The sequence below is a fragment of the Rhinolophus sinicus genome, chromosome 5 (genome assembly GCF_057876585.1).
Source record: "Rhinolophus sinicus isolate RSI-liver-muscle chromosome 5, RSI-T2T, whole genome shotgun sequence".
Lineage (NCBI taxonomy): Eukaryota > Metazoa > Chordata > Mammalia > Chiroptera > Rhinolophidae > Rhinolophus > Rhinolophus sinicus.
In genome coordinates this window covers 51,254,214-51,267,449 of record NC_142505.1, presented here as the reverse complement: position 1 = coordinate 51,267,449, position 13,236 = coordinate 51,254,214, and the positions used below count along the sequence as shown (strand labels likewise).

General features: G+C 43.0%; 1 protein-coding gene across 4 annotated transcripts in view; it reads left to right on the top strand.

The window, feature by feature from the left end:
- Nucleotides 1-13,236, top strand: part of ARHGEF3 (Rho guanine nucleotide exchange factor 3) — a 295,758-nt gene that overhangs the window by 254,358 nt on the left and 28,164 nt on the right. For 3 of the 4 annotated variants that reach the window (XM_019724204.3, XM_019724206.3, XM_019724207.3), the window contains one exon: nucleotides 6,657-6,764. In XM_019724204.3, coding sequence (XP_019579763.2) covers nucleotides 6,657-6,764 — 108 coding nt within the window. Of the gene's footprint in view, nucleotides 1-5,117; nucleotides 5,775-6,656; nucleotides 6,765-13,236 lie in introns of those variants that run through there. The other variant, XM_019724205.3, reaches the window with a different exon arrangement.

Below are 13,236 nucleotides of genomic sequence, written 5' to 3'. Positions count from 1 at the left end.
TTCTTAGAGGCAAAGGGAAGGTGGAGAAAAAAGAATCTGGTAAAAACATACGAATTTTTAGTCATATTTCAGGCTCTGTTAATTGAGAGCTTGCTTTTTAGAAAGCACTGTGCTATGTGCTCATCTTATGTCTTGAGCAGAATAGTTATTCCCTGGGCAGAATAGTGTAGCAGAGGTGTATGGTCCAGTATATGATCCACATCTTACCTTTGCCACCTGAGATATATGACCTGTATAAGTACTTATGCTCATTGAACCTCGGCTTACTCATCTGTAAAATGGGGATAATGATACAAGCTCTCTCATAGGATGTTCTGATGATGCTGTGAGCAAATTCATGTAAAGTTCTTAGCCCAGTGCCTGACACGGATTGTAAGTTTCCAATAAATGATAGCCCTGACCCACAGAATTCTCACTACGGTGTTATGAGAGGATTATTTTCCCTTTTTTCAGCTGAAGAAACTGTGAGCAAGTAGCTTGGCCCAGGATCACCCAGCTAGTAAGTATGATAGCCAGACTAAAGTAGATAGATGGATGATTAGATAGATTTATTATTATTATATATATGGCTCATTCTCAATCATTTAGTTAGAAAAAAAACATTCACCAGGATCTGCAGGAATTCTTTGAGGGGCAAGATAGAAAGCAAGCTGTCAAGTCCTCCCAAAGAGGAGGATTGGGGCCATTTGAAGTAAAGCTTATGGCTTGGAAGGAGGCAGAGGCAGGAGTAAAAGAATTTGCCAGCGAGTCAGTGAGAGACCAGAGAGGGTGGGAAGGCCTTGGCAATAGGAGGTGTCAAAGGAAGTGAGAACACCAGAATATTTGTGGTGACCTAGAAGTTTTGAAGGGTGAGAATCTTGGTCATAATCTGTAAAACAGTGTGAACCGCCCTTTACCCCTAAGGAAGGGGGTGGTAAAGTTGAGGCAATTGTAGCGTAATGAGCTTTGTATTTATCTGATCAGAGCAGGAGTGAGGATCTGGCAAGGATGGGAGGTCTTAGCTTTCTTAGGAGAAGATGCTGCTATTGTAGGAATGACGAGAACGGAGGCAGTCATGGGGAAAGCACAGCATACTCACAAATTAAAATAGATACAACAGAACAGGGGTCTCCCCTCCATGTGCAGTCTGATCTTGAATGGCCCCTATTTTCTGTGTATATTTCTAAGGTAAGTCAGAGTTGAACTCCACCAGATTGTTTTCTGTCCTGGAGTTCAGTGATCGGGAACCTGTTGTTGGGTTTCTTAATGAGAGCAAATGAAAACAGTCAGTAGTTTAAAACAAACTTTAGGGAGCCTGGCTGCTGGGATGATGCATGCCTCTCTGTGGGGTTGCTCGTCTTTAAATGTTTCGAGGTAGCCCTCCCAGCTTTGATCTCACAGCTATGTGGACCTTTCCCTGTTCTGGTCTATATTAGTTGAGAATTATTTAAATTCGGTAGTGGGATTTTTCCCCCCCATTTTACCAGGTTTCTTTTAATTACATTCAATGTCTGTCTCTTTAGTGTCTTTTCTCACTAGGCCCTCGCTAACAACTGGCATAAAAACTTCAGATGGTACCCGTCTGCTCCAGTTTGGCATTCACTGGTACATTTGCAAAAAAGTTTTCTGTCCATTAAAATAAATATTTATATCGTGAGAGTTTTGATCATGTACCATAGACATAGTCATGTGCCCGGCCCCCAGTTTTGACAGTTACCAACTTGTGATCAATCCTGTTTCCTACACATCCCTTCACCCCAAACCCCCATATTCCTTTGAGGCAGGTCCCAGGGATCGTATCATTTTTTATGTCCTTTATTTGTATACATTAATGGTTGGTCAGGGAAAGTTTATGTTTTCTTGGGCTGATTTGTTTGAAAAATTGAGAGAATACAATGCAGTAGGATGGCATTTACTCACATAAAAGGTGTGTCAGATACATCCCCCGCTCTCGAGGAGAGGACCCTGCACACCCAGCTCCAGGAAGAAGATGCACATTGAGTCTGTGCTCTCTGCTGGAGCTGAGGGCTGTCCACATGTCCCTGTGGGAGGGTGCTGTGCCTGGTATGTCACAGTACCCAAAGCCAAGGCTTAGGACCCCTGACCCAGGACATGACTCCTATGAAGCCAGCAGTAGTGAGGGGGAATGGTCAGCAAACTATGGCCCGTGTGCCAAATATGGCCCACTTCCTACAGCCCTCAAGCTCAGAATGCCTCTATATTTTTTAATGATTGAAAAAAGCAAAAGAAAAATAATATTTTGTGATATGTCCAAATTATATGAAATTCAATTTTAATGTCTACAAATCAAGGTTTAATGGGACATAGCCACACTAATTTATTTATATACCGTTTATAGCCAAGCCCTGGTGTAGGACATGGGTTCTGGAGCCAGCCTGCCTAGATTTAAATCCTGCCTACCTTTTTAACTGAGTGATTTTAAGTGAATTGCTCACTTTGTGCCTCAGTTTCCCCATCTTTAAAATGTGGATTGTAATAGTAGCTGCCTTGGAGGGATGTTCAGAGGAATAAATTAGTATCTGTAAAGCACTGAGAAGAGTCCCTACAACAAACATTAGCTCGTTATTATTATGTAATGATGCTAGAGCTTCTCTGAGTTACACTCTGAGATTGTAACTTCCTTTTTAACGTGACGATGGAAGCATTCTACATGGTTACCAGGTGGATGAAACTCGACCCCTATGTGTGAAGTTCCCAGCACACCTCCTGCCACACAGATGGAGCCCTGCTTTCCTGGTATTTGTAAGCATTTGAAAGACATTTTTTATGATTCCATCAATTCATGGGCAGAAGCATCTGCTGGCACAATTGATTTTCCCTTGCTTCTGGCCAGGTGTAGAGCAGCCAAGAGCCGTGCTGCCTTGCAGTCGAGCAGTCTAAGCCCGGCACCAATGGCTGTGTTTCTGGCCCTTTCTGGGCCACATTTATGACTCAGTGAAGGTAGAGTCTCAGGGCACCCAAAGACATGATGTGTAAGACCCTCCTTCTGCACCCAACCCCATTCTGGCTGCAAAAATGTGCAGGGAGAATGAATGAGGGTTTCCTGTGTGCCATGCCTATTAGAATGGAACTATTTTTGAAGGAATAAAAAATTATGCTAGATCATATTGATATGATAGGCATTTTCTTACATTGTATATAATCTGCTTCGGTTTTTATCTCTTGGGAGGGAAAATGAGGAGAAAATAAAAATTATTGTATCCCCTAGGGAAGAAATAATAAAATCTACTTAATTAAAAGCCCACATTGAAAATAAAATTGCATGGAATGCTTTATTCCCCTTTGTTTGTAGTTCCAGTACAAGAGATATTTTACATTGCTGAATCAATTCCTTTATGAAAAATGACCTCCATGCCTTTCTTCATTCTCACTTTCCCTTCCTCCCACCCCTTCCTTCCTTTTTTCCTTCCTTTTTTCCCCTTCCTTGTCCTCTGAAAAGATGAAAACATTTGATAAAAAGTTAATGCTTATTCATGATAAAAATTCACAGCAAACTTAACATAGAAGGGAACTTTTTCTACTTGATAAAGGACTTCCGTGCTCTCAACAAACATAATACTTAATGATGAAATCTTCATAATAATCACTTTAGTTCAGGAATTAGACTAGTGTACCTACGATCTCAGCTTGTAATCAACAATGTACAGGTGGTCCTAGCCAGTGCAATAAGACAAGAAAAACAAGCTATAAGGCCTGAAAAAGATGCAACAGAATGGTTATTCAGAAAATGCTGCCTACACAAAACACTCAGTGCCTTTTCCTTTTTTTTTTTAAACCTCTGTAGTGAGATGCCCTCCTGCCCTGTCTTAAAATTGCATGGTGTGGGTGGTGTCTGCACTTGAAATGGAACACTGTGTTCCTGGGTTTAGCACTGACCTTGCCCAGCTTTGTCTGGCAGCCGAGTTGTTGGGCTAGGAAGCCTCTGCAGGTTGTATTCTGTCATCTCTCTGTAAAGCCGGAAAGCATCCTGGTGTTGCATTTGCTAGTGCTCCGTAGAGCTATTTAACTAAAATCTGGAAACATTTTCCAGGAGGGTTCTTTTTAGACAGCAGTAAAATGTAGCTGGAGACATACTGAGTAAATGGAAAAGAAAATCAAAGTAGACCATGAATTTTTTTAATCTCTTAGTCTTACTGAAGCTCTCAAGGAGAACACCATCATTCATACTTTGCTCATTTGGGTCAGGCGTAAAGCCTCCTCCATAGATCCAGCAACCTGTAAATGTTCTGGTTGTCAAATTGCACCTGCCTGCTTTGCTGGGTCATAGCACTAAATCACACAGCAATAGTTTCTGGTTCGATTGTTTGTTACTTGGGAATGTCAGATTGCCAGAGAACAGCCTGATGTTTACTTCCAAATGGTGTCTGCCTTAGGAAAGGAGTTTTAATTACAATCTCATATAGCAGCATTGCACACAACCTGCAGAGGGGCCAGCATTTGCATCATGCATATGTCTTGTAGCTGTGCAGAAAACACCCGTCTGACTGGGTCATGTAAAATGGACAACAAAGTCAGCAGAACTTTAGAAAAGATGACACAGCAGGTGGAACAGAGCTGAATCTTCCCCTGTCCTGCCAAGCGTGCATTGCTCCCTGTCCCTTTTTAAAGCAAAAGAACCTACTTGGCATTTACCCTTCAATCTCCCCATTCTGATACAGACTCTATGACCCGGCAGCTTTAGCCATTAAAGAAACAGAGACCCAGGAGTCTCCGGACTTTGAGGTGCATGCAGGGTTATCTGAGACCAAGTCCTGCTCCCCCAGGAAATCTCCCGTCTCGCTTGCTGCAATGCAGTTTGTGCCACCAAAGGTGGTGATATCACAATGCTGGCATTTCCAGCCCAAGGCAGGAACCATTTAGAGAAATCCAGGGGATGCTTGAGAGCCTGTGTGTGTGTATTTACGTGTATGAGTGCGTGCGTGTATGTGTGTGCATGTGCTTTTGTGTGTGTGTGCGCGTGTGTGCGTGTATGCACGTGTGTGTGTGTGCATGCACGTGGATTCATTATGCTGGTGGAGCAGCTCTGACGTAAAAAATATTTTTAAAAAAAACCTCTGCTGGGGACAGATGCTCAGGCGCCAGGAAGTGGACAGGGCGCATGCTGAAGGGCACTGTCACCTGGAAACAGCAGGGCTATTGGATCTTTCTCTAAGGCACTTCGATAACGATGATGCGATGTCTCTCGTGTGGGGAGATTCATCCTTTGTGTTTTGGAACTGAGCCTTCCCCGTGTTTGGAGAGTTTCCTGCTGTCTGTTTAGCTCAGCCAGCCTAGAAGCTGGAGAGGTACCCAGCAGCCTGGATTCGTTTTTTGTCTTGGAAAAGTATTTTACGGCTTCGAGGAATCGTGAAGTCCCTCCTGGACACATTGTGAAATTGTTTTTACACTTTTCTTCTTGAATTTTTCTATTTAAATGCCAGAAAGGAGGTGTCTATGTCAAAAAAGGCTTCTGATTTCTGAGGCTGGCAAGGGCATAAAATGACATGAGAATTTCTCTGCAGAATTCCAAATTCAGGCAAGATTTTTCCAAGGACCTACTATGTTTAAAACACCCTGCGGGGATGTCCTAGAGAATCCTAAGTTCTGGCTTAACCCTTGAAACTTGGAAAGCAAGCCATGGCTGAAAAAGAAAGATGAGCATCTTGAGGTTCCGTCTGGAAATGACTGAGGTTCGCCACAACATTTGGCACGTTTGGCTTTTCCCATCAACATTTGGGGTCTTCATGTGCTGTCCAGCATCGACCGCAGGTCAGATGGAGCTTAGGAAGACAAGGGTAACTGTTCTCTTTGTCTTTGTAAGGTGTTTTTGTCTTTCGTCTCTCTCTTTCAGCCTGTTGTTTTTATTTGTGTAATTCTCATCTGCAGGAAGTCACTAGAATTGATAGGCTCCCTTGCACTCATCAGCTTGGTTTGGGGTAACTTACAGATTTGCACATGTTTTATGTGGAGGTGATTTTCAAAACTTGTGGCTATATGTAATATAAAAACCAATGCCCATGGTAGGGTTTTCTCTTTGCACAGTTTCTTTTGCTGTCTGGTTGTTATAAGTAGCAATCTGTACATTTCAAGTATTCTGAGGATACAAATATGCTTTCCTAAGAGCCCAGTAATAGAAGAAGTTATTTAAAAACATGTTTTTAAATTTAGTTAAATAAATAAAAAACAAATATTCTTTGTGGTTTGGAAAAGCCATTGCATGAAAGAAATTTGGAGAGTGGCTGCAGGCAAGGTGAGGAAAAGGTTTTTGAAAAAGATATAACCAGAAGCATCAAAAGACAACTTCCCAACAAGGTCATTGGCTGGAAGATCTGAGGCAGTTTTTCTCTACAGGAGGGGTTGGGGAGAATGATTTTACTGAATGGAAGCTCCTAAATTAAAAGCTGGCAGATACTGGGAGTGAGGGGTAACGAGCAGACACGGGCCCATTTGCTGTCTGCTCAGATGCTGCGTCAGTTGACATCCCCCTGCTATTTCTCCTTGCCTGGCTCCTCAGCCAGGTCATCTCCACAGAGCTGGAGTGAGACAGGGCACGGTTTACATTCCACAGATCTGTGTGCAGCCAGCAGCTCGTGGAGTGGGCACAACTAGATGATGGAGTTACATTGTCTTCATAATTGACCTTGACATTTTCCTTTTTTTTTTTTTTAAACCTACAGGAGCCTAGTAATAAACGGGTCAAACCCCTTTCCAGAGTCACGTCACTAGCAAACCTCATCCCTCCTGTGAAGGCCACTCCGTTAAAGCGCTTCAGCCAAACGCTGCAGGTAAGAAGGACATGGTGGGCTCGTGTTTGCAGAAAATCTGTTACGCAGGAAGGGACATTTCTCTTTTACCCAGAACCTGCCCTGGTTTCACATTGGCCCGAATCAAGGTTTAGTTCAATCGAAGGGAGCAAGTGAGGCCTACTGCAAGGAAGAAAGAGGTATTTTCAGGTTGTAACCTGGGGTGGGGCAGAGTCCTTTGCGAGGTAACATGAGGAGTGATCACTATCAGGTCTTTCCTCACAGTCGTATTTCCGAGTCGTGCACCCCATCCAGACGCGCTCTCACACGTTTTGTTCTAAGATATCTATGGGCCTTCTAGGGAAACCAGCACATGACACGAGCTGGCGGGCAAGAGAGCCTCGTGGCTTAGATTGGGGTCTGTAAATTATAGCACATGGAAAAAAATTCAGTCTACCTTCTGTGTTCTTATGGCCCATGAGCTAGAAATGGTTTTCACTTTCTAAAATGTCTGGTGGGAGTGGTGGGGAGGAAGCAAAAGAGGACTGATATTTCACAACATGTGAAAATTACATGAAATTCAAATTTCGGTGTCTGTAAATAAAGTTTGGTGAGAACACAGGCATGCCCACATGTTTATGTGTTGGCTAGCACTGCTTTTGCACGGTTGTGGCAGAGTTGAAGAGTTGTGACAGAGACCATATTGCCCGCAGGACCAAAAATACATCTGGCCTTTCCCAGAAAATGTTTACTGACCCCTGGCTTAGAACAAGGGCTCTGGAGGGGAAGTAGCTCAGCTCTGACCTTGGCTCTGTCACTCAAAGACTTTGTCACTTTGGGCAGATGACTTCACATCTCTAGGTCTTGTTTTTATTCCTAGTGGGTATACTGGGGGTGATGCCACAGCTCCTTTGTAGGAGCATTGTAAAGATTTACAAGATAGTGCATTTAAAGGACTTAGTTTATTGCCTTGGCCCTTAGTTGGCAATCTAGTTCGCTAATTAGTTAGCTATGTAGTAACTAAATAGTAGATAATATCTACTGTAACAATCCTTTGGTTAACAAGTGGTTGTACTTGTTCTAATTCATAAACTCCTGATAAAGTTTATCTTTTAAAGTGAAAATCGAGATTTCTCCAAGGCCTTGTACCTAATTCGATAATCATAAAAATCCCCTTGTAGACTGAGGCCCACCAACGTCATGCCATGAAAAGGCTCACCTTGTTTAGCTGAGAAGTCTTGAGTCTGCCATTTCTCACTTGTCCGGAATACTTTTCTTTATAGCATTTTTATCTTACCTTTGTGAGTCATTAAGAAAATTGTGGATTGAAACCCAAGGCCTGTCCCATGTTATGACAATCTATGACTTGAGAACCACTGTAGTGTCCCTCATCCCCCATCTCCGTCATCGCTTCCACACCATTCAGCCAATGTGCTGTGACTCGGCGTAGCCCAAGCTGTTCTCTGCACTTTCCTGTAGACGCCACTCCTCTCCAATGCTTATCCCCCATCCTGCCCATTCCTCTATTAACTCTGCTAACAGTTTCTCCTGAATGAACACCTCATCATGTAATTAGCTGTAGGTTTGGCTCTTTCTCTCGGTGCATGGCCCTCTGAGCCCCTGGGTATTCCCTGATCCCCTCTGTAGGAGAACAGAGGAGGAAAAAAAATAAGGTAATCTGGGGGAACCAGATGAAGGGCTTTGAAGCTAGTGGAGAAAAATGTGTTTATCTTCTCTCCGCTGGGACCAGTCCCTCAGCCTTCTGGCCAAGTTCATCGCAGGTTTCCCCTGGAAGATTCATCACCGCTCCAGACCTGCACATCTGGTCTTTCACTGAGTTCTGCTTTTCAAAAATTCTTTAGCCTGTCTACTGCTATTTACCCTTTCCTTTCCATCCCAGTGGCTGTGGGCTCAAGTTCATTCACACTGTAGTATTTCCCTGCTCGATTACAAGACCTCCATGTCGCCAGCCATGTCTTCCCATTGTCTCTCCTAGGCCAGCCCCCCCTCTTCCCAGGAAGGGCCTCCCTTATCCCACGAGTATTGAGTGGGCCTCATCATGCACCTGGCTCTACTTCTGCCCTCGTATTGCTCACATTCCAGATAGAGTTGCCTTCTGACAATTTCATGGCCACATCTGGCCCTCAAGTTGTGTTTTGTTTGGCTGCGTGGTGTTTTGACCTAACGTTTAAAACTCCAAACAGTCCATGTAAGAATCTGGACTTCTGAATTCTCTTGAGGAATTGGAAGACCTGGCAGTGCTGGGCCTGTTTTCCCACATGGCAGTAATGAGCTGGACCTGAGGAGCCAGCCAACTGTCACCTACAGATGTCCCCACTTCTCCCAGTTGTCGCCTTAACACCTGGCCCCTTCACTTACTGTCATTATCTTGCCTGCCTGTAGACTCTGTTTGTGCTCCTGGGTCTAAGGAGAGCACTGCCTCTGCCTCCTACCACAGCCCAGCCCTGACTACGTGTTGCTTTAAGATCCTCCACTGTCATACCTTCAATATCTTTCCTTCAGTTGCTTCCTGGGCAACCTTTATTTCTTTTCCCATTTCTGCCCTACACAGATCCTACACTGGGAACACTGCATGAAATATTTGATCACCTTGAAAATTTGCATTGACCTAGAGAACTGGGAACAGAAAGACATCAAGCCATGTCTGAAATCCAACAGACTGAGGCTAAGCAAGGATGAGAAAGCCAGACCCGAGTGAGGGATCTGACATGTGGAAATTGGTTTCTAAAACCTCAAAGTTTTTTTTAATAACAAAATAATTTTTTATTCACTCTTTTCAAATACCATGATAGGTAACTCCAGGCTCCATTTATGGACAGAAACAAACTGGCAGAGGCAAAACAGTTATTCATAATGGTTATGTCCATAGACACAGAGAGAACTTAAGCAATGTGCTTAGGTTGTGAACGTGTCCTTGGGGAGGTCAGCCACTGGGAATATGCCCCTGGGATGGTATGCAGAGTTAGACAGCCAAATTTGCAGGGTGATCTGCAAACCATGAAGAATGCCATATTGTCCCCCAAATATTTTCGTCAGTCATCTTGGGGCGTGCCGCGCAAATTCTGCAGAATTCTTTCCAGTCTTAGCATCTCAATAATATTCTCATGATTTTATTGCTTCCCTGACCAGCTAGAATGATATAGGATGCTAATGCAGCCTGAGAAGCAGGGAGGATGAGGTGAGAAGGGACGCAGGCCCCCGAGGGGTACTCAGTGGGCCAACTTCACGTTCTTGCCCATTTTGCCTACGGTCTTGATGCCCACTCTAAAAGGAGAGGAAAAGAAAGCAAGAAGTGTAGGGGCTGCCCCAAACCTCTCAGCCGTCATTCGTTTCTTACCCATATGTACGTATTACCAATACCTTTTCAAGGCTGTGATTGAGCAGCGTGGTTTTCTGCCCCTGTACCCCTCGTCCTTGGCTCCTGGCCCCTTAGAGTCACACTATCCCTTTGGTTATCCAGTTACTTCTCTCAGGTTGGGCTCCTTTTATTATAGGAGAAGAGATGACTGAGGCCCACACACCCAAACATGATGCTTTAATCAATAATGGACCACTTAGCTGTCCTTCTCCTGGCTCCTCAGGAGACCACAGATTAGCCCAGGAGGAGGATGGCATGAGAGCTTGGGGCTGGCAGCCACTTCCAAAAACGTTAAAAACCCAGTCACAAATGGAGTGGTCCTCGCAGCAGCCATTCAGGAAGACACTGTAGGACTTGTTCTCTCCTGCCTCCCCTGTGCCCCATATGGACTGGGGGCTTGGGCCTCAGCACAAAGGCGGCATTTGTGGAAGTAGGAAAGGGACAGCCGACGGCATGGCGCTCTGTCTGCTTCTGACCAGGGAGGCTAGCGCTGCTAGTAGATGGAGCACAGATGTCTGGATCCCTCTGGGCCTATAAATCCCCTCGCTGGCCTGCCCAGGAGGAAAATGCAGCCCAGCTCTGAGAGGGGCCTGCATACACTCCTCCTGGGGAGGGAGGACGGCGAGCTTGCCTTCGCCCAGTCGGCCAGTCACCACCCCGTCACAGCTGTGTGCAGCGGGTGGACTCATTTGAGTCCAGTGAGTGCTGCGGCCCGCGGTGTTCATTACACTGTGACTGAGCGCTGCCTTCTCTTTGAACATGCACTTTATTTCTTTTCCATTATAAAAGTACATGTTCGTTATGGAAAAATACAGGAAAGGAGAAAGGGAGAAGAATGCATATACCTTCCCCTCTAAAACAAACTCCTCTTAATATTTTAATAATTTCCTTCCAGTGTTATTCTAGGTGTAACTACATAACGTACACATTCTGAGCCTAATTTGGGGTTCCTCCCAGTCTATCCAGCCTTCTCTTTGTGTGACCTTTTCATTTGGGATGAATCCTCCCCCGGGGACTGTGGATGATCCGTTGCTCTTGCATCTCCGTTGGTCTTGGCCCCACATATTTCCAACCTATGCAGTTAGATACATAAAGGTTTCTCTTTAGCACTGTTACTGTCCCTTGGGAGAATGCATCTGAATTAAAGTTAAATAATTCTGTTTATTTCTTGTAATGCTTTTGGCCTTGGCTTTTCTTTTTTCTTTCTTTTTTTTTTTACTTTGCCTGGTGTGTTTTGTTCCAACTTTTATTTTCATCCTCCCTTTTTCATTTAGCTGGATGAGAATTTTTTCTGTTGCTTAAGGGAAACATTATATCACAGTTATTCCTGGAAAATGTGATCTTAATGGATGGAATATATATTATTCCAAAAAATTACTTTTTTTTGGAATTTTTACATAATCAGTCTCCTATTGATGGATATTGAGGCTGTGAATGTTTTTATATCATTAAGTAACTCTGTATTGAATGACTTTTGAAGGCATTTGTTCTTTTTTTGAAAAGTACCTTCTGTTGTGCTTTCTTTTCCAGTTATATAACATCATTAAAAAATGAAAAACATAGAGAAGCACAGAAAAGGGAGTAAAAGTTACATGTAATGCCATCTCCCCATCACCAAAAACTTCTGCTAACATTCTGGCATATACTCAGGCAATCTTTTCTTTTACTATATATACACCTGCATGTGTATTTTTAAAAAAAAATAAAATCATAATCATGATGTACTATTTTTTAAGTTGCTTTTGTCTTAACAGTATAAAATAACCTTCCCGTATGAGAATATATTTTTGTATTATTAAATATTTTTCACAGACCTGGTTCTTAATGGGTATTATATAGTGTTTCATCAAAAGAATATACCAGTTTATGTCGTCGTTCTTCCATTGTTGAACATTTAAGTTGTCTCCATTTTTCCAGCATCATAAATGACTGTGCTCTAAACATCCCGTTCTGGGGCATCCCACCTCACTGCTGATCCTTACTCCCTCTTTGCTTGTGTGGCGGGAGGGTCGTCATTGCCATTTCAGCTCATGGAATATTTTGTCATTACCATTATCATACAGAAACCATTCTATGGTGCCCAGTGAAGAGGTTGGGCTGCTACCCTGAGCCTCTGCAGGGCTTCCTAATTTTTGACTTGCATTAAGCAAATTGCACAGTGTTTTTCCCCCATACCTGAAACAAATGTTTTCTTCAGCTTTTCATTCATTCTACTCAGACTTTCTCCCAACTACAGAAAGATTTCTCCTTGCACTTGGTCTATATTGATTGATTGTGAATTGATCAGGTGACTTTTTCCATGTTTTTTAATGTGCATTAATCTAAACCAGATTCTACATATGTGATTTTATGCTTATGGCATCACTTCAAACTTGGTGTTCATCGTCGTGCACATTTGTCTACTGGTTTTGTTTATTTTCTTAGTTAATATCTCTTCATTATGGAAAGTAAATGTAGAGAAGCATGAAGATGGAAATAAAAATCACATAGTCTCACCATCAGGGTAACACCTATTAACATTTTTGTATTTAAGTAGGGATCTTCCTTCTCTTGCTTAACTCTACATGTGAGACCTTCCCATTATCATTAATCATCATAAACATTTAAAAAAATGTTTTTAACAACTATACAATGTTTCATTTTATGGTTATACTGTAATTTATTTAATCCCTATTGTTGGTCATTTTAGGCTGTTTCCAGAGCTTTTGCTTTTATAAACACTGTGGTGCTGAGGGGTTTTCTCCTCCTATACGTTACCCTGAGGGAGGTCCCTCAAGGAGCTGTTTGGTCCAAGTAGGTCAGAGATGCATCTGCTATTTGCTAGTGAATGAAACACATAAATAAGCACTAATGATAGCAGTTCAGTCTATAACAACAATGGTAGGTGAGATCCCACTTACCTAATTTCCACATACCCACATACCAGGCACTTGGCTAAACCCTTGACATACTTTTCTTATCTAATCCTCACTATGACTTTGTGCGGTGCTTATTACTATGCCCCTTTTACAGATAAAGAAACTGAGACCCAGAGAGATTAACTTCTCCTCTGTCCCTTGGCTATTAAGTTGACTTGAAGCCATGTCTGTTTTACTCCAAAGCCTGTGTTCTTAATCCAAATCCATGTTTTATAGT